At 37.1% G+C, this 24,473-nt stretch overlaps 1 protein-coding gene across 1 annotated transcript; it reads left to right on the top strand.

Moving 5' to 3' along the window:
* Positions 1 to 4,112: 4,112 nt before the first annotated feature.
* NAA30 (N-alpha-acetyltransferase 30, NatC catalytic subunit) lies at positions 4,113 to 24,067 on the top strand. Its single transcript, XM_027571295.2, has 5 exons — positions 4,113 to 4,245; positions 4,515 to 5,286; positions 10,312 to 10,435; positions 12,439 to 12,494; positions 20,632 to 24,067. Exons 2-5 carry the CDS (start codon positions 4,516 to 4,518, stop codon positions 20,767 to 20,769), a joined length of 1,089 nt encoding a protein of 362 aa, XP_027427096.1. The 5' UTR covers positions 4,113 to 4,245; position 4,515; the 3' UTR covers positions 20,770 to 24,067.
* Positions 24,068 to 24,473: the final 406 nt, after the last annotated feature.

Below are 24,473 nucleotides of genomic sequence, written 5' to 3'. Positions count from 1 at the left end.
CAAAATCTATGCCTACAATTGGGACTGCCAACTACTGTTCTCAGAGAGTCAGAGAGTTAAAGAACAGACTGTCACTCCCTCAAATTCAAAGAGAAGAATCAAATTGTTAACTAAAACACTTTACCTGGGAATCTCATTGTGTTCCAAGATTACAGGTGGTAAAACAATACTCATCCTTTGATTAAATGCTATAAATCTAAAATTTGATGTGTCCCCTTTCTTTCACCTAGGATAAAACAAAGTTAAGGACATTTATATTCAAGGCTTTATGTATAATAGATAGGATTAGTAGGATTAAGAGCCACATGGCATGTAAAATAAAACTACACAAATATTTAAATTATTCAGTATGTGCGCCTCTGGCACATAACATGACATCCTGCTGAGTCAAGAGAACTTAAAGCATCTCTCCATTATTAGCAACTTCATTCCCACAGTTACCTTTCAGGTAGGTACACAGCTAGGAATCCCCCCTAAACCTGGCCAACAAGAGAAAAATGTCTACCTGTTAGAATTAGGAAGGAACTTTTCTCCTTCAGGAAGTTGCTTTAGGATATTGTTTCAAAATTGCTGTTGGTTATTTTAATTGATTTTTTAAAAAGATTTTATTTATTTATTTAACAGAATGAGACACAGCGAGAGAGGGACACAAGCAGGGGGAGTGGGAGAGGGAGAAGCCGGCTTCCCGCAGAGCAGGGAGCCCAATGCAGGACTCGATCCCAGGACTCTGGGATCATGACCTGAGCCGAAGGCAGACTGAGCCATCCAGGCGCCCCTATTTTAATTGATTTAATGAGGAGTTTTTTCTTCTAAAAAACTTAAGGTGTGTCCTCTCATTGTTCAAAAGAGAACAAAGACAATAGTAAACAAGTGACTATTATAAGATATGACAAAGCAATGAAAATACCATTTATCCAAATAGAAGACTATCACTGGTTCCACCTCCCCTGCTCCGAGACCATTCCTTGCTCTGAAGTCATCGCTCACAGAGATAGATGTCTCTTCAGAGCCTCATAATAGGCAAATATGCCTAAAGCATTAGAGTGAACTAATCCTATTTCTATACCTAAAATAATGCTGCCATCATATCAACATATTACTCACAAACATGAGTAAAAAGAAAAGACTTTTACAAATATAAAGACAGATTTCTTAGAGTAGTCTTCTGACTTAAAAGATCATCATTGGGATTTTAATACTGGGATATAAAGTGGAGTCACTGGAGCTTAGATATCAGAGATCTTATAAGCTTATTAACTAGCAATGAGGCCAGAATTTACTTTGTAATTATAAACATCCTAGACTGCTGAGAGAATAGCATAGTGTAGGGGGAAAAAAAACACCCAGCAAGTCTCCTTTTATGTATTAGATATGTGAATAATAAGTGAATAAGACTCAGTCACTGACCTCAAGGAGGTCTTTCTCTCTCATCTTTCTGAAAATAACTGTGAGACAACATTTAGTGAACCCCTCAGTGTAAGAAAGCTCAGTGCCAAGTTATAGTCTGGAAAGAACACTAAGACTTGCTGCCACTCATTCATTACAATGGAGTCACATCTCTTTTAGGACAGGGTTATAGTCCACAGGTAACGAGGGACATTTTTCTAAGTAAAAATTAACCTTAAATACGTTTTGGGGAGCTGTGTGGGGCCATTTTGGCCATTTTTTCCTGCATGACTTGAACAGATCGTTGTTTCTTTGGCTGACCATCCAGGTTACACTTCAAACTTATGTCATTTGAAAAATATGTATTGTTAAGCAATGAATGTACATTTGGAAATATGGTTTTGTTTTACTTTTTAAAAACCATAAATGGGATCCCATTGTACTTATTATTTTACCTCCTTAGGGTGTTTAGGAGGTCTTAAGCACCTATGACAACTTGTGCTTTCTTTCTTTTTTTTTTTTAAGATTTTATTTATTTATTTGAGAGAGAGAGAAAGCACGAGAGGGAAGAGGGTCAGGGGAAGAAGCAGACGCCCTGCTGAGCAGGGAGCCTGATGTGGGACTCGATCCCGGGACTCCAGGATCATGACCTGAGCCAAAGGCAGTCGCTTAACCAACTGAGCCACACAGGCACCCAATAACTTGTTCTTTCTGAAAGTGGCCACAGCAATATTTCTGGTTCCACAATCTCTTTAAAAAAAAAAAACCTTGCCTCTCCGCATCAAGAAGTAGGGTCTATTTTCCCTCCCCCAGGCCTGGATGAGGCTTTGTGAGGGCGTGGAGAAATAGAAGGCAGCAGAATTGACACTGCATGACTTCTAAGGCAGATAAAAGGTAATATGGCAGAAACCTGGCTCTCCTTCTCTTGAGATACTAACCCTCAGAACCTAACCATCATGCTGTAAGAAAGCCTAAAGTAGTCCATATTAAGAGACCACCTGGAGAGATCTACATGCAGTTGAACTGAGGTCTCCAGCCCGCAGCCTCCAGCCAGTATCAACCACCAACATGAAAGTGAGAAGTTTTCAGATGATTCTAATTCTCAGCCTTCCAGTTAAGGCCATATGCATAAAGGGAGCAGAGAAAAGTCATTCCTGCTGTGCGGTCTGAATTCCTGACCCACAGAATCCTTTGGCATAATAAATGGTTGTTTTATACCACTGTGTTGTGGGGGTAATTTGCAATGCAATCATAGTAACCGGAAGTGTACCAATATATTCTATTATATTCAATCTATTTCAATATTTCAACAATAACAAAATTAACTATAGTATTAAGGCATCATAAGCTTATTTTAATCATTCCTTAGTCATTCCACTTAGGTGGTTTGGACTTGTTTCCAATCATAGACAAGGCTGAAATAAATAAGCGTCTACATCTCTATTTGTACACAAATGTCAATATTTCTATAAAAATCTATAGTTTTTATAAAACCTATAAATGAGTTAATACATGTAAGATACTTAGAACCGTCCCTGGCACATAGTAACACATTTTATTATTACTATTTTTATCACTATAGATTGAACTTCTAGATGGAAGGTTTGTCTTTACTATCTTTGGTGACAAGGATCCTAACAATTATATCTAATAGCTATGCTACACTTTCTAGAGTTTATCAAGGCAGAATGTTGCAAACATAATCAGTCATAGAATTATGTCTCTGAAAACATCCATCTGCTGCTGACATGACTAGCTCTACAAATCAGTTTTCGAAAAACTTAATTTGCTCCGTGGGATGGAGAGTTACACGAAGAGATCTGCTGGAAATCATCATTTGCGGACGAGAGGAAAGAGAGAAGCCACGTGCTCAAGTGCGTGCGGCCGTTCCTTTTGCATCCGCTTGAGCAGACCACTTGGTGGAGTGAGTGAGGAGGCGGTTCAGGACTTCGCTTTCCCGGTGACAGTTTGTGTCACAAGTTTAGGAATGGGCTTTTCTAGCCGTTATCACTCTATTCCACCATCTCTAACTCTTGCCCAGATGTGCTTGTATCTGTCCCGCACCTTTTAATCACATTTACTTCCAATTTCCTGGGTGGGGTGAAGGGGGCTAAGGAGAGAGGGAGAGGACTACCTGTCCGCCTTCTCTTGTCTCAGAGGGGCAGACTGATCAAACTTAACTCACACTGCAAACAACCAGCTCTCAACAGCTTTTAACGCCCTTTCTCTTTCGATTTTTCTCCCGTTTTGCTCCACTTCTTTAAGGGCTTCGGTTAACCGCCCTCTCCCCTCTGCCTCCCTCGCCCGCCCCTCCTCGGGTCAGGGTAAACGTAGTACAGCTGAGGAAGAGCATTTTTAGAAGACTCGTGTGCGGCCGGGTCGGCAGACCACCAGCCGGCGGGCTTCGCGGCCGCTCCGTGGGGGCGGCGGGCTTGGAACAGGGAGCGCCGGTCCCGCCCAGCTCTCCCCGGCCCAGCGTTGTAAGCTCCGCGGGCTGAGGAGTTCCAAAGCCGGAGACTCCAAAGCCCTCAGCAACTTCCCCGCCCCACAGCCCCACAGCCCCACCCATCAGCACGCGGCCTCCGCCAGTGCCCACAGGAGACACCTTCGTCCCCGCCCCTCCACAGGTCACCTCCCTCCACGCCCCTTTCCCTTGGCCCCGGCAGCCGGCAGGCAGGGAAGTGTCGTAAAGCCAGGCCTAGGAAACTTTACCCGGGGTAACAGCCGAGGCGCTTTACGGCGACGGCGGCTGAGTGTGGACCTTGGCGGTGGTGGAGGCGGCCGCGGCGGCGAAGGAGGCGACGGCAGCGGCTGAGGAGGAAGAGGAGTGGCGGCAGTGGCGGCGGGGACCTGTGCGGGGTGAGCCGCGCGGAGGGGACAGGGAGGGGCTGCGGGTGACAGGGCCAGCGGATGGTTGCGGGCGGACGGGGACGGTGGCCGGCTGAACAGCTGGGCGGCGCTGAAGAGCGGGGGGGGCGCGGAACTGGGGGGGCTGCTCCGTGAGGGACGGTTTCTGCCTTTGTTTCCCCCCCACCTGAACCGTCCCCCCCGCCCGCCCGCCGCCCCCTCTGCTGCGCGCTCGTCCGCCGGGTCTCATGGCCTCCCCTCTCGGTCTGTGTCGCCTCTAGGATGGCGGAGGTACCGCCTGGGCCTAGCAGCCTTCTCCCACCACCAGCACCTCCGGCCTCGGCGGCGGCGGAGCCCCGCTGTCCCTTCCCGGCGGGGGCCGTCCTCGCTTGCTGCAGCGAGGACGAGGAGGACGACGAGGAGCACGAAGGCGGCGGCGGCAGGAGCCCGGCGGGCGGCGAGGCGACGGCGGCGGCCAAGGGGCATCCGTGCCTCCGCTGCCCTCAGCCGCCGCAGGAGCAGCAGCAGCTCAACGGATTGATCAGCCCCGAACTGCGGCACCTCCGGGCGGCCGCCTCCCTCAAGAGCAAGGTTCTGAGCGTGGCCGAGGCGGCCACGACCACGGCCACCCCCGACGGGGGGCCCAGAGCGACTGCAACAAAAGGAGCTGGGGTACACTCGGGCGAGAGTCCCCCTCACTGCCTCCCCAATAATGGAAGAACTGCGCTCCCCAGCCGGGCAGAGGCAGTGGCGGCGAGCGATCCTGCGGCGACCCGCAATGGACTGGCGGAGGGCACCGAGCAGGAGGAGGAGGAGGAGGAAGACGAGCAGGTGCGGCTGCTGTCTTCATCCCTGACCGCCGGCTGCAGTTTAAGAAGCCCCTCAGGCAGGGAGGTTGAGCCTGGGGAGGATCGGACGATACGTTATGTCCGATATGAATCCGAGCTACAAATGCCCGATATCATGAGACTGATCACCAAAGATCTGTCTGAACCCTACTCCATTTATACCTATAGATATTTTATCCACAACTGGCCACAGCTGTGCTTCTTGGTAAGTGGATGGAATGCAAAGAGGGTGAACCCCGCAGAGAGATCCAGGCCGTGCAGGGCAGGGAGTGTGAGGGCTGAGAGTGGCAGTGGATGTATACGCCTGCGTTTCATAGTATGTTACCTGATGGAAAGTGCGTGTACGCACTACTAGTTATTTAATGAAACTTTTGGAAGTAAGACGCCTTGATCTGGCTTAACTTGGTATGTAAATGCAACAAGCCTGTATGATGCATTTTGGGGGTCTTGGATCCTGTTTCTATTAGCTTATAATCATGTTTAACCGTCTTTAATTACCCTCCCTCATCCTCAAAGCACTTTGCAATCATTTAATTTGAACATGGTTCTGTTCGGATACAGGCTTTATTAATCTCTTCATTACAGCCGTAATCAGGGAAGAGTGTATGCATAAACATGTTTTGGTGAACATGATTGTCAGTAAACTTGCTGTAGCCACATTGGAGAATTAAATCTTACAAGCATTTTCTTATTTTCAAGTAATTATGGAGATTGTTTCCTTTTACTTCAACAGGACAATTAACAGTTGTAGCCAGCGTGTTTTCTGGTACTAGATTGTAGAAGGCACTACTAACACTTCTGGTGACTGAAGGACTCCTGAAACTTGAACAAAATACCTTTTTGTGGAATGTAGGAAACTAAGTGTGAAATTGTTACTAATCTAATTTTTTTCTTTAGGAAACTGGTCATAGATATACCTAAATACTAGTAGTAACACTGGCTTGTGTAAGGTTATAGTTGACAAAATTTTTTTACTTATATGTAAGCAAAAAAGATTTGGCTATGAAACAAGCTAAATAGTTTTGTTTTTTGTTTTTTGATTTATGTAGTATTGGCAGTACCAGTAGTTTCTTCCCAATAATACTGACCAACTTTAATCTGTATGAAACCTTTCACTTAAATATTAACTGAAGGTATATGCTTTATATCTGTGTCCTCACAAGCATTTTGTTTCCATTGAATTTCACTAAGGAAAGGCAACATGCTTTTAAGAAGTATTTTATGATATGTAAAGGGAGAGCACGACTATATTGTTTTAGCATTGACTTAGTTGCACTTAGCAAGACGTTTGGACAGTGCTTTGAAATCCATCTTTTTGATTCTATATGTTGATAATCTGAAAATATTACTTCAATATAGGTAATGGTAGTTCTGTTGTTTTCTATGTTCAGTTTGCTAAACTTCAATTTAGTATATCTGTTTAAATTGTGGGAACTATCTTATATTTTACAAAACTGCACTTCCAGGATTCTAACCATTGTATCAAAATAGTTCTTAGACATGCCTATGCCAATGAATATGGGAAAGTGATTTTATAGCACTATTATACATGTCATATTAAATGCCAGTGTAATTGCTAAAAATTTATGATTGATTTAATTGTAAGTTTACCCACAAAAGCATACACTTGAGTCAAACCTTAAATTGAAATAGTATATGTATTTCTGTTAATTACAGAAAATAGTTGTATATGTAATATTTAGTCAACTTCGGGTTCTGATATTACCTTGGCCTCTCTCAACTTGTCTGCCACTTTAGACTCTGATAAACTTAGTAAATTTTAGTTTTGATATTTCATAGACTCCTTCCAGTTCACCAGCTGATTTGTACTTTAGCTCTTTAATAGCTGGTTTGTTTAACATTAAATTCTGAATATCTGGAAATTGAGAGATGTACAGGTGGTTGACATCTAAGATTTACTAGTGCAAATATATATCTGGAGGTATTGAACATAAAACAGTAGTTAATCAGAGACCATTTAGAATTGGGGCCTTTATGTTGGCATTTAAAAAATTTGAATTTCCTGTAAGAACTAATTTAAAACACACATAAGTGTGTATGTTTATTTTAAGTCCTATCATTTTAGAACTGTAAAGGATCTTAGAACTGTGTATGTAAGGATTTTAAGTCCTATCATTTTAGAACTGTAAAGGATTTTAGAACTACTTTTTTTTTTAATGCAAAAAAAATTAAGGACCAAAGTGACTTAAAATGTTTAAATCTTCAGATACTTAGGAGTGCCTGGCTGGCTCAGTCAGTGTAACATGCAACTCTTGATCTAGGTTGTGAGTTCGAGCCCCAAGTTGGGTGTAGAGATTACATAAAAATAAAATCTTATATATATATATATAAAAGCTTCAGGTATTTAGTGGCAGAGAGGTAAAACTAGAACTTTACCTGACCTCTTATTATGGAAATAAGAACTTGAAAAATTATATACTCTTGACAGTGAAGATCATTGTGTTACGAAGTTATGCTTCACCAAGAGACAATTGTCCTTGCAAACATGAATAATCTGAAGAGATTGAAAACCTCCAAAATGTTTCTGGTTTCCATATAACCTGTAATGGATTAAATGGAATGTATGAGGTTGAACCTTAGAAAATTGCCAATACTTGACCATATCTGACTAACAAAAATGACAGTTTCTTATGATTCTTTCTAATAATTATAACAGATGTGAAAGTAGAGTACCAGACAAATGGGAGACACTGTGAATTACTCTACTCTTAACTAATTTAGCACTACCTCTTTTGAGTTCATGGTATTTTCAGCTGTTGGTGCCTTTTTGAACTTCTTAAACTTATTACCAGTGATGTATTATAGTCTGTTTATTCTAAATTTAACTTTCTGGCTTCCTCTGTTTTCCAATGTATAGCATTCTGGAATTTGGGAATTTCTATTTCACACAACTTAAATTTTCCAGCTTTTATAGATTGACAGGCATTTGGCCTTGTAGAGTTAAGTCTTAATCTTGCCAGGAATTTTTCAGTTCCCATCCTTGAAAAAAAAATACATTTGGTAGTATGAGTTCCAAATATATGTGCAAAGCTTTTATTTGGAAAAATTGACAAGTAGTTTAGTGATTCTTATAAGTGTATATCCATCAGCAATTTATCAGAAAAAAAAAGTAACAGCATAGGCCTTCCTCACTACCGACATCTTATTAGTAACAGTATATTGTATATTGGGCTTTTATTTTTTTACTGATTCATACCACTTGATTTTTGCTCCTACAGATTCTTAATTAGGAAGAAGTCAATCTAGTCCAAGTGTGAACTGATATAATACTTCATTTGCCTACTACTTCCTTGGTCAAAGGACGAAGATTTGTTTGAAATTCCTGTCCAATTTGGAAGTCTTGTCCAATTGTATTGTGTCTAGTGGTTCTGATTTTGAAGAAACTTCTTTTGGATGGTTTATTAACTGTGAAGTGTAGCTGTCCTACAGTTTTGTATCAGATTTATATAGGTTTCTGCTTTTCCCTAACTTATGAGATGAGGTCAAAAAGTTTTTTAATGTACCATTAGTTCAAACATGTACACACACATGACCACATACATATACTTGAGGTGAGTTACTTTCAAATCAGAAAAATGCTTTTCAGCCAGCGAACTTTTATGTATTTTTCAGGTCTTATTTCAGAAAGAAATTTTAGTTTTCAAAAGAATTTTGATAGAACCAGATTTATTGTGAATGAAAATGGAAATAGCAATTTTAGAGGTGTATTGGTTCAAAATAGTTTTGGATTGTGTGATAAAACAGAAATGCATTAGTGTGAATTGTTGAATTTAATATCCCATCAAAAGGATTTTTCTGACCTAGTTCAGGTTTGTGTGAAATGGATTAGAATTACCTTGCCTGCAAGATTTCTCCACAATTAAAAAAGGACTTTTTAATCATTTTACAAAATGAGGGCTTTTTAATTTTTTAACCCAATTCCTGGTTTTTGTTGTTGAAAGTTTCTTCTGAAAATTTAATTTTATTAGGAGATAATTTGAAGTTTTCCTGTTTTTTAAATGAGTGCTCTTTATAGCAAACACATATTTCTAGTGAGTTGACATGTTGTTAAATTATTGGAGTATTGCCCTATTGTTATTTACCAGAATACAGTATTATTAGAACTTTTCATGAGTGACAGAACTTTTGAAAAACATTTTTAATGGTAACACTGGAAATCTTAATGAAAATGGGGGATGATTAGCATTTATTCAACATGTAACCTTTAATGCTCTGGGAAGACATACATTTTTATTAAAATAATTCTATAAAGTTATATTAAAGCTTTTGGTATAATATGAAGCTCTGATTTTAAGTTCTAGATATTCTCTGAGCTTTATGATAATGATCATGTCAGGAGTGTCCTAAAAAGTGACACCATTGTATATCTAGTCTTTGTAGTCATTCACTAAAAAAACCCCTTGGGTAGGATCCAAGGAATACCTTAAAAACAATATTTTTTCTGAAAATCATTTACATTTTTTTTCCTGATCAAAATTTAACTCTACTGTTCATGTATAAATATCATGTCTTATATTTGTCTTTCACTAAAACTTTATTAGAATTACGTTTAAATTTACAGTACTTTGATAAGCAAGTTTCACAATATTTTATATCCTAATGAATAGACATTTTCTTAAACAAATTACTTTCATATATTTCCCCCTTTCCAAATCTTATGTAGGTCTTTATTGCAAATAATTATAAGCACCTCTTATAAAGTATTTGAATGTTTGCGAACCTTGCTTCCCCCCACCGCCGCTAGGCTTTGATAATAAGCATAAGCAATTCATGCCCTAAACAATGTTGAATGATTTTATTTTATTTTATTTTATTTTATTTTTTTAAGATTTTATTTATTTATTTGACAGAGAAAGAGACAGCGAGAGAGGGAACACAAGCAGGAGGAGTGGGAGAGGGAGAGGCAGGCTTCCCGCGGAGCAGGGAGCCTGATGCGGGGCTCGATCCCAGGACCCTGGGATCATGACCTGAGCCGAAGGCAGTCGCTTAACCGACTGATCCACCCAGGCGCCCCTGATGAACGATTTTAAAGCTGGAATATTTGAAGGAGTTCTAGGATTTAGATTTCTGAAACTTCTGTGATTGCTCTCTTAGTAGAATTCTTATCTCTTCCTCAAAAATATGACCAATGGTTGGTTGCTGTTTCCCTGGGTAATTGTGCAGTACCTGATGGCAATGTATTCTTCATAACTGTTTGTTTATTTTTAAGGCCATGGTAGGGGAGGAGTGTGTAGGTGCCATCGTTTGCAAGTTGGATATGCACAAAAAGATGTTCCGCAGAGGTTATATAGCCATGTTAGCCGTGGATTCCAAATACAGGAGAAATGGCATTGGTAAGGAAAATATTATGTTATTAAAGAATGCATAAGTTGTTTTCATTTTTGTTTTTTGAAGAAAAAGGTTTAAATGTAAATATGTAGAAATGAGAAAGAAGCAAAGGGAAGAAAATTAAGGTTTTTATTTCAAAATATTTAAAAAAATGTTCTTAAAATGACTTGTTTATTAATGCTTTGAGAAATTATCTTTCTAACAAGTAGCAGGTGATCAGTTTTTACCTCCATTTTTTTTAATCACATTCAAAATGATTCGTGTTATACTACGTACTGCTGTTTTCAGTAGCGTTATTGGGGCACTTGATCACAGCCCTCCAGGAGCTGTCTATACCTGGGTTAAGTGGACCTCAAGGCAAAATTATGGAGAAATTGTTACCATTGTTTAGTACTAGTCCTCAAACATATTCACAAATCAGGGAGAACCAGGAGAAAAGAGAATTGTTTCTTAGTATTCCCAATTTCATCTCTTTCTTGGGTCTACTTTTCCTGGCATTTTCAGTTAATCTTATAATTGTGATTTATTATAATGGTCGTCAGAATCACTGGGTGGTTTAAAAACAAATGCTTAGGTCCCTCCTTCTGAGAATCTTGTTTGTCCTGTTAGAAGTAGGACTGAAGCTTCCCCAGGTGACTGATGTAAGCCTGGTTAAGAGCCACTGTCCTAGTGTCTAGGACCTACTGGCTTTTTGTTCCGGATGGGGGATCAAGCGCTTGTCTGAGCTTGTCCAATTCTGGGATCTAGTGAAGCTCAGTAAGTATTCGTGAAAGATTTAATGCCTGTACCAGTATTTAATTACTAGCAGTTTTTTTGTCACTTGTAGTTTTTTTTTTATTTTTAAAGCTTTATTTATTTTATTTGAAAGAGAGAATGAGAGAGAGCACATGAGAGGGGGGAGGGTCAGAGGGAGAAGCAGACTCCCCACTGAGCAGGGAGCCCAATGTGGGACTCAATCCCAGGACTCCAGGATCATGACCCGAGCTGAAGGCAGTCGCTTAACCAACTGAGCCACCCAGGCGCCCTGTAGTTTTTTTTTTTTTAATATGAGTGTTTTTGTCCAATTTAAGACTGTTTCACACAATCTGAGATGTCATGAGAAATCATTATGAATAGGTTGACTTAATACATTTGGTTTAACCAACCTTTCTTATTAGAGTTAAGAGTTTACTACTAAGGTTTTTAATGGATTGGACTTGTTATGTAAGCCAAGTTTTAGTTTTTGACACATTAAAAAGAGCTGATTAAGGGCTCATGGCAAATGATAAGCAATTGTCTGACTAATTCACAGGGCAGAACCTGGTAGCTTGAGGGCTGCATCTTAGCCCTCAGACGTTTTGTTTGGCCCGTGTAATGTGATCTTCCTCATGTGCATGGTTGGAAAATTAAGAGATTCCTTACAGAATTTGGATTTCTTAAAATCAGAGTTGGCAGTTGTTTTCCCTTTTATGTACCAAATGTATCTGACCCTAAACTAGGATACATTTTGCTAGACATTTACAGAGACACCACTGGCATCATTTGGGAATGCTGGACTTCAGTATGCTCAGGCTCACTATAAGGTTTGTAGGAACCAACCCAGTATCTTGGGCCCACGCTGCGTCACAGCAGTTTCAGGTATAATCTTTGGCAAGATTCGCTCAAGAGTCTTGTAGTAACTTCAGCTAGTTCAAGGGTTTCCTGGATTGCTCTGACCGTACCATATCTTGCCTTTTTCTTTTTCCCCTTTTCTCTTACCTTCAAACAGAACAGCACAAACTTCTTGGAGCGAGTAATTACGCCTAAGAAAAAGGGATACATATGGAGGGAGATAGGTCTTTTATTATACTGCTATGTGTAGGTTCTGTTGGCCTCTCAGTTTAAATTTTTTCTCACTTAAGGTAGTCTGTGTATCTGCATTCAAGGTAAACCCAGCATTTGATATTTCTGTGCTTAGTATGAATATGATAATTTAGGTATCTTTAAGAAACTCAGTTTTACTTCATTAATACTCATATCTCTATTCTAGGTACTAACTTGGTTAAGAAAGCTATATATGCCATGGTTGAAGGAGACTGTGATGAGGTAAGTCTTTCTAAATGTTTAAAACCCTTTACTGTAGGGGCGCCTGGGTGGCTCAGATGGTTAAGCATCTGCCTTCGGCTCAGGTCATGATCCCAGGGTCCTGGGATCGAGTCCCGCATCGGGCTCCCTGCTCCTTGGGAGCCTGCTTCTCCCTCTGCCTCTCTCTTTCTCTCTCTCTCTATCTCTCACGTCTTTCATGAATAAAAAAAAAAAGTCTTAATAAAAAAAAAAAAGCCCTTTACTGTGGTCTGTATTCTACCAGTTTTTTTTTTTTTTTAAATAAGTATTCCATAAGTTATACTGCAAATTTCATTGCAAACTATTATATAATTGTCGCTTGTGGTGAAAATTATATTCCTTTTAAAAACACATGAATTTTGACCTAGAACAAATTTTAAGATGATAATGGGAGCTAAAATTTGTTCTTTGTCAAAATGTAAAGGTGAAATCTTAGACATTTTCAGTAAATGGTATTCAGAAGATTTGTTCAGTTAAAGTCACTTAAGGTAGCTCTTATTATAATCTTACTGCAATTTCCTTACGTATTGGCCTTAGTTTCCTCTCTAAATAACATTTTTTTTTTTTAACTGTGGGCCAATTGTCAGCTCATATGAAAGACATTTCGTGTTTGAAAAAAAATCTCTCAGCATTAAATAATGAGAAGGCTGAGGAGAAAAAATGACAACCACTTTTTAAATGTAGACCTGTCTGCATATTAATCTGGGAGTGTCTTTTCTCTTTAGCCTGTTTGTACAGCCTAACCACAGCTATAATTTCTTTGTATCCTACAGCACTGTCCTGTGCACATAGTGAGTGCTCCGTAACTAATGGTGATGGTTGGGAATGTTAAAATTTACTGTCATATGATGTGGAAGGAAATATAAACTAGAGAAGTATAGATGTTTTTAATATAGCAATGGTGACTGAGATGGAACAAAGTTGTATTGTGTTAATAATTTTATGAACCGTACAAGTGACAATTATCTTTATTACTGGAGGGCAACTATGCCTTAGAGAGTTCTCAAAATACTTAAAATTAGATAATTTTTTCCTCAAAAGACTCTAACCTGTTTTGATTACTTTTTTTTTAAGACGAGTTTTTTTTCTGTACAAAATGTATACACAGTCGTTAAACATGATGTGTATGTGTGATTCGAGGGTACAGAGTCCCTTCATTCACCATGCTCACACTCTGCAGCTCTTCATTCTTCTTTCTGCTTATAGCTACTGTTCATCTTCAAATATGTATCCTCCCATTTCTAAGCACACATCTAAGCTGTGTAATACTTTTTCTTTACACAAATGAAGCCATAGTTATTATTCTGCAATAATTACTTTTTTTTGTTTAACAATATCTCATGAACATGTTTTCATGTCAGAATACAGAGATTTACCATAGAGTATTCTCACCCTTCTTGTTCACATTAGTTTGTATTCTGACAGATTACACTAAATAGTGTTTGTTTGAGAAGGCCTGCAGGTATGTTGGGCAGCACAGAGGAAATCATCCTGGCATTTCAGAATATTCAGTGTTACTTCAAATAAGGTAATTCACATGTAGTGAAGGATCTTATATTGTTCACAGCTTTTAATATAATACCACAAAGTAAAAGATGCAGTGACCCTGATCATTTAAATGGCTGGTAACTAAAATTTGCCTAAGTGGATTAGACTGCATATGTTGATGGGTGTAAGTCTCTATGTTTGTAGCCACACTGGTTTAGTTCATCAGGAGGAGAAGTCAAGCTTCATAAAAGTTGCTGAACAGTTTGGAGAAATCTTTGGGTTAATAAGACCATGTTTTGATCCACTGCTACTGAGTAGAGTGGTTTCCAGTGAGCAGGGATGTTACGAACAGGGAGTATTATGTTCCTTAATGGTGTTATACCTTTTGTGAGTTATCCTAGTCACTACCTGTGAGACATGGTAGTGTGCTTTACCTTAACTAAACAAATATGTTTATATAGTATTGGTTTTCCTTTAAAAGTTCTGGGGATTGATATGGAGATTTGGGTTATATTGTTTTAGTCTCATAGTTATATCCTAAATTAGTGACACATTTTATGGTAGAAATACTCTTTTCATTGTGGGCCTAAAAATCTAATTCTGATTTACTTTTCTTTCTTTTGAAGCGAAGAGTTTTACCTATTCTTAGTCTGAAATGAGGATAGTTCCAAAAACTTCTTTTGTATGATTTTTTTTACAGTTTGAATAGTTCTGCCTCTGGATTAGAGAACTCTTCTGTTTAAAAAAAATTGTGTCCCACATTGTTCAGATAAAGGTTTTGCTCTATGAAGGGATAGAACCTTTGTTTACTCTTTATAAGGCTTTTCCTCTCCCTTTCCTTGTGTTTTAAACTGTATAGGCCATGATTCTATCCCCTTTTCCCTTCTAATTTTTGATAGTTAATTTGTCTTTGTTGGTTCCGCTTCCTTTTATTACCATTTCATCCCATTTGGTTTGGTTTCTTACCCCTCGACTCCAGTGTAACTACTTTCTCACTGATGTATTTGCTAGACCTAGTAGCTTCTTGGTTCTCCTCTACTTATTAAACTACTTCTCAGTCTTTAAGAGCCAAAACAAATATCAATAACTTTTTAAAAGTTTTCCTTAATCCTTCTGGACAGAATCATTTGTGTGGCTTCTGTGGTTTTCTTGGCTTCTCTTTTTGTAAAATTTACTCCGCTATTCAGAGTCTGTGCCTTAGCTGCTAAGGGAGGAGAGATTCCTTTTCTTGTTTACTGCTGTGTTCTTAGTACTTAGTGTGGCATTTGTGATAGAGTACAATGGTTCTTAAATATTTGTTGACGATTAGTTCAGTGCTTCCAGCATTTTATCTGTACCTCTTTTTTTTTTTAATGGACTTGTGAATTTCAGCTTGTACAATTAATTGTTAACTTGTCTTTCCCTCTGAGCTTTCTGTAAGCTTGCTAGGAATGGCAGTCATTTTACTTGTTTTGTACATAGTAAGATTTAAAGAAAAAAGTATCTACTCATCAGTTGTTAAAAGACCTTTTGGTAAAAACAAAATCATACGTAAAAACAGTCTTGTATGTAATAATTGTGTTCTGAGGAAAACTGAAATTTTAATTTCTAAGAATATAGTAACCAATTATAAAGCAGCCAACATGTGATTTTACTTAAATTAGGCCAACCTTCTTTTCTCTTAAAGTGTTAAGGAATTTTGGCAGATTATCGGAAAGACATTTGAAAAGGGATTTAAATTACATTTTCCACCACTTAGGTTGTACTGCTAATTTTTTTTTATTCTTAAGGAGATTTTTAATTCTATGCATCTATACAGAGTTACATTTGGAAATCTCTATGAAGCCTTACCGTGCACATCTTGTCAATTTTTACTTCCTATTCTGTTGGTAGAATTTGTCATGTTTTTACTGCTCTTGGTTGCTATTGTCATTTTTAAGATAAATTTACATCATATTAAACCAAAATTAGTAATCACAGAGTTGAACTGTAGGTGATGTTTTTGTTCAAATAATAATGAAATACTCCTCTGATCTAATAGTTATTTTCATTTTGCCTTACTATGACTTTCCTAACGTTTTATGTCAGAATTAGACATGTTAAAACAGCATAACTAAAAGATCTTTTTAAATTTTCTGTATATTTGGAGCTCTCTATAAAAGTTATAGCATGAAAAAAAGAAAAGTGGATTTGTTGTTTCATGAATGAGAAATACATTACCCATATTGCTGACCTGGCTTGAATTTGGTTACACCCCCACATGTTCTGGCTGCCAAACATGTAGTGGCTACTAGGACAAGCATCTTGGATTTGTGTATTACATTAGGGGATTAGTAAGAAAAATACATACAAATAGCATGAATAAGTTTTCTAGAATATGGGATTGCTGGATCATATATTAGTCCTATTTTTAAGTTTTTGAGGAACCTCTGTAACTACTTCCATGATGGCTGTACCAATTTACATTCCTACCAACAGTGGCCTAATTTATTATAACCAATGATAAATTTGTTACATATTAACAGAATGCATATAATATCTTGATATATACAAATGCATCTCATGTATTTTTATGATTTTTTGATATGTACAAAGATGAATTTTATGATAATGTACAAAGCCTTATATGTTTAACAGTTATATGTTGAACATTTTTAGTTTCACTGGAAACATATTTTGGCTATGAGACAGAGGCTGCTGGGTAGAGAAGAGTAAAATGGAGATATTTAAGCTGTAAGGACTTTTGGTTGAGTAGTTTGTCCTAATTAAAGAACTGGTTATGAGAAACCTGGGTTCTAGATCCATCTTCTTTCACTTAGAATTGTGTGATTGTAGGCAAGTCATTTAACTTTTTATAGTCTGTCTCTTTGTCTATGCAGTGTGATTGTAATTCTGATCTTAAAGGCATGTTATGAAGAGCAGTAGTAGTGTTCAGTAGTATTTATGGAAGGTCTGTGAGGTGCCAGTTGATAGGCTAGTGCTTAGGAACGTTCTAGCAGTGAACAGTTGCCCTCCCTCCAACAGTTCCAGCCTATAATATTAAAAAAATCTTTCTAAACTGTAATTGTTTGGCTTATCCTGACAATGGTTTGTTGCTAAGAGAGTCTGTGGAACTTCACAGTAATCCTTTTTCTGTTAAGTAGAATTCTACTTTGCCAAATTTCTTTGGGACCAAAGTAGCCTCATAATGCTTTGGCTTCCTATGTAATAACTCCCATGATGTGGACTAAAAGAATAGTTTTATATTGAGTTTTCACTATAAACCCAGATTCTCTTTTAATTATAAGAATTTGAATGATTAAGTATTAAAAAGTAGTTACTTTTTTTCTGACATTTTCTATTTTGTCAAATGATCTCTTTGTTTAGAGAATGTGAGTGTACTGAGAGAATATTTTCATTTTAACTAAGGTTAGCCCTTTGTGTAATTCCATTTCTGTATAATTGGGCTGTATTTCACTAATCTGTTAGGATGCCAACAAACGTGAATACAACTCTTTACCACACTTTATGTGTGTATTTTTGTAGCCATAATTAGCTTCAGATGTGTCTTGAATATTTCCAATTGCCAAATATTAACAAACAGACTTAGAATCCCTTCATTGTGTCTTAAGTAGGTTAGATCTCCCATTTGCTGCTTTATTTTAATCTGGGAAACAATCAGGGGAGGCACAGAAGAGTGGATACTATTAAGCTGTAGTTCAGATTTGGAGTCTGGTCTGTTTTAGCAGTACTGGTGGCCTTGAGTTTCATTCTTTTGTAAATTGGAGAAAATCATATCTATTTCATAGGGTTATTGTGAAAATAACATAATGACAAATGCATGTAAAATGACATAATGCATGTAAAATGCTTTACAATTTTATTAAGCCTTCAATAAATATTAGTTTTAAAAAAACCTCCTTTTTCTGTGAAATCAAGTTCCAAGTTTTGAGTTGTTGTACCTTTATTACTTCATGTGTTAATTGTTTTGACACATTTTAGCTCTAATTAGGTGGTGGCCTAAAACAGAATTCTAGGAGTTATGCAAGAGAATTGTTCAAAATTGAAAACCTGTATTGATCAGACTGTAGTGTCCCATACTGGAAGATGACATACATTACTAAAAAGTTCCATTTTTTTAAGAGCAGAGAAAAATTGTTGACTTTTATTCTTAAACCAGTTTATTTGTTGTACATTTATTTAAATGTCCCTTCTTAGTAATATTTTCTCTTGCTCCTGAATTACTCATTACTTGTGTACAACATTTATTTAACTGTCCCTTCTTAGTAATATTTTCTCTTGCTCCTGAATTATTCATTACTTGTGTTTAGATCTTTAAAAAGTTCAAATTTAGCATGTGATTTGCTTTAATGAGTTAATTTTGTAGGCAGTTGCTTTAAGATGATGCTTTTTCTTTCAGGACTTTGGTCATTTAAAAGTTTGGTAATACTTTTGTTTGTTTAATGTTTATGTAATTATGTAATATAATGAAAGGTGCTTAGGATGTATATAATTTACAAATATTTAAGAGCCTTCTATGTGTTAGGCAGTGTGTTAGGTACCTAGGAAATGGCTTTGAAGGAGGTACACATGATCCCTGCCCTTGTTGGGCTCATCAGCTAGGAGAGATGACATAGTCATTAAATGTTGAATGAGAATGGAGTTGAATAAGGAGAAGTGCAGAGTGCTCTTGGGATAATATAAAAGAAAGGGACACTTCACCCAGTCTGGAAGGGACAAGCTAAGGCCAAAAGCAAGGAGGTCAGGAAGAGCATCCTTCCAGACGGAGAAATCAACTTATGTGAAAGGTCTAAGGTGGGAAAGATTATGGTGGGTTCCAGAAACTGAAAGTTCAGTGTTGATCTTGGAGAGCTGGGGGAGGGGGAGGGGAATGCCTAAACTGAAGTTGGCAAGGTAGGTAGAGGCCATATTTTGATGGGCCTTTTAGGTTTCTTTACATTATTTTTAGATTGTGGACTTTATCTTGAGGACAAAAGGGAGTCAGTAAGTGGTTTTAAGCAGGGAGTTAACAAGAGCATCATTCTACTTAAAGAGAATGGGAGACCCTTTGAGTTAGGAGGATCTTGTAATTACAGTGAAAGTTGATGGCAGCTTGGACTAGAATAGTATCATTAGGGATAGAAAGAAAAGGGTCGATTTGAGAAATTTAAGAGAGAATTGAAATACTCGGTGCTTGGTTGTTTGTAGGGGGGCGTGAGAAGAAAGAAGTTCAACAATGACTCTTGGTTTCAGGTTTAAGGGTTGGTAGGATGGAGATCTTGTTACTAAGATGTGGAATTGTGGAGGAGAAGTTGATCATGAGTTCAGTTTTGGATAGGTTGAGTTGAGATATATTCTTTTTCCTATTATTTACGTCCGTTTGAATTCTTGTCAGGTATTTTGATAGCTTGAGATAGAACAGAGAGACTCATAGGCTTTACTTGGGACTTTAATTATACTCTGCTTTTTTTGTCCCACTTCAAACACCTGAGGGTTATGACATCCCAGCAGTAACTGTGACTCACTGTGTTGGTAATTCTCAATGAGGTAGGTTGAGAATCAATAGAAAGGCAAATAGAGCTGTGTATCTAAAAGGTGGGAGGTTGGGATAGAGGATGTTTTGGTAGAGGAAGGTAGAAACAAATTAAAAAAAGGAAATCACACAATATCAAAAAGTATCACTTATTGTCAGGGCCATTGGTTCAGTAATATTAAAAAAGATTCAGAAGTCAATACTTTATGTGTTCTTCTGTTAAGTGTTGATATCCATAATATGTAGTCATTTTGTTCTCAGACTGTAGTCTCCCAACTAGCAGCATCAGCATCAACTAGCAATTTTTTAAAAATACAGATTCTTGGGCTCCATCCCAAATCTACTCAGAAACCCTGGAGGAGGGGTCTCAGCAATCTATTTTAACAAACCCTCCAGTTAACTAATGTTTGGGTACTTTTGGTCTAAAATCAGTAAAGGGTCAGATGAGTAAATATTTTAGACTTTGCAGACTATAGATCTCTGGTGCAGCTGTTCAACTCTGCTCCTTGTGTTGAGAAAGCAGTCCTAGACAGCATGTAAACAAATGGGCATGGTTGTGTTCCAGTAAAACTTTATTTACAGAAGCAGGCAATAGGCACATTTGGCCCAAGAGCTATAATTTGCAGATTCTGGTGTAGACTCTAGACAATATGGTAATTGTTGCCAGGATAAATGATGACAAATTAATGAAAATACAGGAGTTCAGAGGTCAATTTGAATAGTTTCAAGTACTGGTCAATTTTCTTCAAAGTTTTTATTGTAGATTTTTTTCTTTTCTTTGTCTTTTTGTCACACTATTTTTCTCCACAGGGAAGTAATTCATCTTTGTTTTAGTATAAAACATATATTCTCATTGCTAAAACTTTCAAAGATCACAAAAAAACCAATAGAACAGGACATGTTCACATTCCTACCTCTCCTTGCCCCAAGAGAAAATTACTATCACAATTTCCGTGACCATTTTTCTGGGTTCTTTCTGTACATCATTAACATTTATTGTTTCACCATCAATTTTAAAACAGATACGGTATGTTTTTCTTAAATATTTGAAATGCTTATATGGGATTTGTCAAATTATGAAATTACAAAATTAATTTCAAATATATGAAATTGTAACTTAGTTTTCTCCTCTTTTCAAAGGTTGTTTTGGAAACAGAAATAACGAATAAGTCTGCTTTGAAACTTTATGAAAATCTTGGTTTTGTTCGAGATAAGAGGCTGTTCAGATACTATTTAAATGGAGTTGATGCACTGCGACTTAAATTGTGGCTGCGTTGAGAAACTGACATCAAGGAACAACTTTCCAACCACGCAGAATCGACCTTTGCATGCAATGCAATTTGTACAAAATTGCTTTGCAGGTGGATTTAGTAATTTCCATGCAGCTCTTATCTGTCAGTGTCTCATTGAGTGTCGCACAATATTTGTTGCACTTTGGCATGGCGCATTTGTTCCGAATTAAAAGAGATTGTTTTAAACTTAAAGAGTTCTTTTGGTACCAGCAAGATGTGCCAGTTGATAGCCAAGATTTGTTTGTTCATTTGCAAAGTCTGCTGACAATGTCATTTACACAGTGATCATTTTGTCACAGAACCAGTAAGTGGAACATGATTTTTGTTCCTTAAAAAAGCCAATGTAGATTGTAAAAATCTCCAGGTTATACTAACATTTCACATGAAACCTGCCATAGTTTTCTGAAGAGGGTGGGGGAAAAACTTCAATTTTAGGTTTTATTTTTTCAATATTAAATTTTCCATTCTTGAATATTGGTACCTCAGTGATTAGTGAATGAAAAAAATGTTATGTAGGGTTGGGTGTGTCTTACAATGAGTAAAGATAACAATTAAATTGCGTCTGCCAGTGCCTGTGTAGATAAATATATTTGTCTTCATCTCTAGTTTTTGAATGCATGCTATCTTTTCCTTTTCTTTAAGGTCTTTGCAAGCAAACTTTTGTTTTTATTTAAATTCTAAATTTGATAATAAATTATTTCAGATTTTTATAATTTGGATACTTTTTTCCAGGTGAGTGACAGAGTGGTTTACTGTAAAGTCCCTTTTTTCCTTACAGTAAGAAGTTGAATCTACTTGGAAAATCTTTGAGAAATGACTCAAAAAGGGATGAGAAAAGTTGATGGAGCCGGGAATTGCTGGGTTTTTGGATGCACTTTTTTTTTGAGAGTGAGGGAATTTTTGGAAAAGAATAGAAAATTAATGTAAATTGGTATGATTTTATTTAATCAAAATTATCGCTAAGCTGTGACGAACAGCTTTTACAAAGCAGCTGGAACTTTTCCCACTTGATTTGGATTTCACATTGCTTCTATTTCTTAAAATGCTTCACTTTTGGTTCTTGGTCTTGGAAGTAAATTTCAAGGTGCATTGTATCCATTTTAAACTGATTTTATTTTATTTTCACTTATTTGAGCAAATTCTTGGGGAAGCTTTGCTTAGTCCTCAAAAAAACAAAAGGGAAAATTGTAAAAAATTTTTGGAATGAGTTCTATGGGTTTTCTTAATAGTTATTACCATGTTCAGTTACATTGTATTTTGGCCAATCTGTGCAGTGTAACAAATTTTAAAGTTAATTGCTTTCAATTGAGTCAGGAAACCTGTGATGGATAATTTAACTGGAAAACCTAGGTACCCATAAAAAAAAAAATTGATGCTCTGTGAAAAATGTTTTGTAGGATTCTATGTTGTTTTTTCTTTAATTTGGATATGCTTTACTTCTGCTCTAGGATTTGGTTTGAATTTTATTTTATGGCTATAATTACTGTATTTTTAAAAACCCTACCTCCATTAACAGTTGGTAAAAGCCCCCTTTCAGGAAAGTTTGTTGCCTTTTTTTTTTTTTTTTTTTTAAAGGAAAGCTGCTCCTTGCTCAGTGTAGTGTCTTGAAAGTGAACATGGTATTAAGTACTTTTAAAATAATGATACACAGATTTGGTGAAAATAAAATCTTCCTGCTGGTGGGATCATTTATAGTTCCTTATTTTTAAAGACAACTTTTTTTTTCCATTTTATGTTGCTCTTGAAAGTTTAATCGGCAGAATACTGATTACATTAAAAATGTGATGATCACACAATACTCAGCTTTCCAGCTGACGATTTTGAGTATGTCTATGCTCAAATGTCATTTGGGCTCTAGCATTTAGAGGAATGCCAATCCTAGTGATGCTTCTGTTATTTTTAATATGGAGGGAACTGAGCTAAAACAGTTATCAAATTTTATCTCACCACTTTATATTTGACTTGCTGAGAGTAATGATAGTTGATGAACATACAGTTGCTTGACTCACTAATGGGGACAGTTCCAAAGTAGATACATGCTGGATTTTCATTTCAACCATTATGTTTTTGGCACGTTGTCAATGAAACCATTTCTACTGACCTTTTGCCCCAGAATTGACCAGGTTTTGCTGAACTGACTGGGTGTTTTTGTAAACATGACCTTAACATGTGGCTAAAAAGTCAGATGGTTGCTGTATTGTTCAATTGATGTATGTTGAATATAAATGTCTCCCTTATGTCTTTCATTGGTTATGCAAAAATTGTTTACTTAAGTAGACTGAAATTTTACTTTCTAGCTTGATAACCCAGCATCAAAACTAAGTCTCCATTCCAGTTGAAGTAGCATCATACATTAATTTACTTTTTGATAGTGGGCTTTCATTTTTCTTAATATGATCTTAAAACAGTCCCATTTAAAATTGATAGAGTGAGTTCACTTGGCTAAAACTGAGCAAAATTGGTGCAACTTTCTTTTAACGGGGTGCTGCCTCTTTAAGACTGACTGTACTATCCACTGACACTGGTTTGGCAGTTGGTACTGCTGAACATTTTTATACATGCTACCATGAAGCTATATATGTTAGTATTGAAGAAGCTAACGGGTATACTATCTTTTTTGATATGTGGGCTGATTGTAATTTCCCTTACTTTAGGATGAAACTACTCTAGAGAAGTCCACAGATCAGAAACCAGACAGTAGTTTTTGAAGTTGAAGCCAACAAAATAAAAAAAAAAAAATTACTATTAAAAAATTGGTTTTGAGATTTTCTGCCTCTTCCCCAAATTACCCTCCCTACTTGCTTGACAAATCTATGTAAAGGAGTTTGTTTGTCACATGTTTTAATTTTACCTTGCCCTGTGTTACGGTATTGGCTGACATGTATAAGACTGGATGTGTATATTTATTATGGTGTCTAAAAATCATGAAGTTCATCACTTTCCAGGAGCATAGATAAAAGCAAATTGGTAGTGCATCAGAGTTACTTTTCAGTGCACCATGACATCACTAAAATGAGTGCTATAATGTTACAGGGCTTTCAGGTTTGTAAAAACATAACCATAAATTATATTGACGTCAGATATGAGTTGAGTATCTATAAAATATCACGTGTATCTCAAAATATTGGACTGCTGTTTGATGACTGGATATTGCTGCATAATTTTCTTCTATTGTCCCATATCCTTTTGGAGAGAGAGATTTAATGGGATTTGAAATGTGCAAGATGTCTAAATAAGATGCAGTCAAATAAAGTTGGTTAAGTTGTGTTTGCATTTTTCTTTTAGATACAGCTGTGTGCATTTTATGATTGAGTTGTTCTGCTTTTACCTAAGAAAAAAAGCCAAGCAATCCATTCAGTTCACCACTTCCTGCCTCCCATCCAAGAATTATTTGGAAGAAGTGATATATAATTGTTATCTACTTTGTGTTCTGACAAAGTAAATTTAAAAATAACAGCATGAATTTGATTTTCCTAAAAGTATTCAAAGTTAGTCAACTCAGATATCAGATATCAATACAAATGAGAGCATTTTTGCATGTATAAAACCAAAACTTGGTTTTTTTGTCCTTGTCCCATAGCAATTTATTCCTAAGACCGTTTTTATTTTAATTTACTACCTTTTTTGTTTGTACTTAAGTAATGTTTCTCCCCCCCCTTGTTAAGACACCAAAGTAGAATAGAGCAATAT

This window comes from Zalophus californianus, chromosome 6, assembly GCF_009762305.2.
Source record: "Zalophus californianus isolate mZalCal1 chromosome 6, mZalCal1.pri.v2, whole genome shotgun sequence".
Lineage (NCBI taxonomy): Eukaryota > Metazoa > Chordata > Mammalia > Carnivora > Otariidae > Zalophus > Zalophus californianus.
The sequence above is the reverse complement of the archived record's forward strand: the minus strand, read 5'-3'. Positions and strand labels throughout refer to the sequence as shown.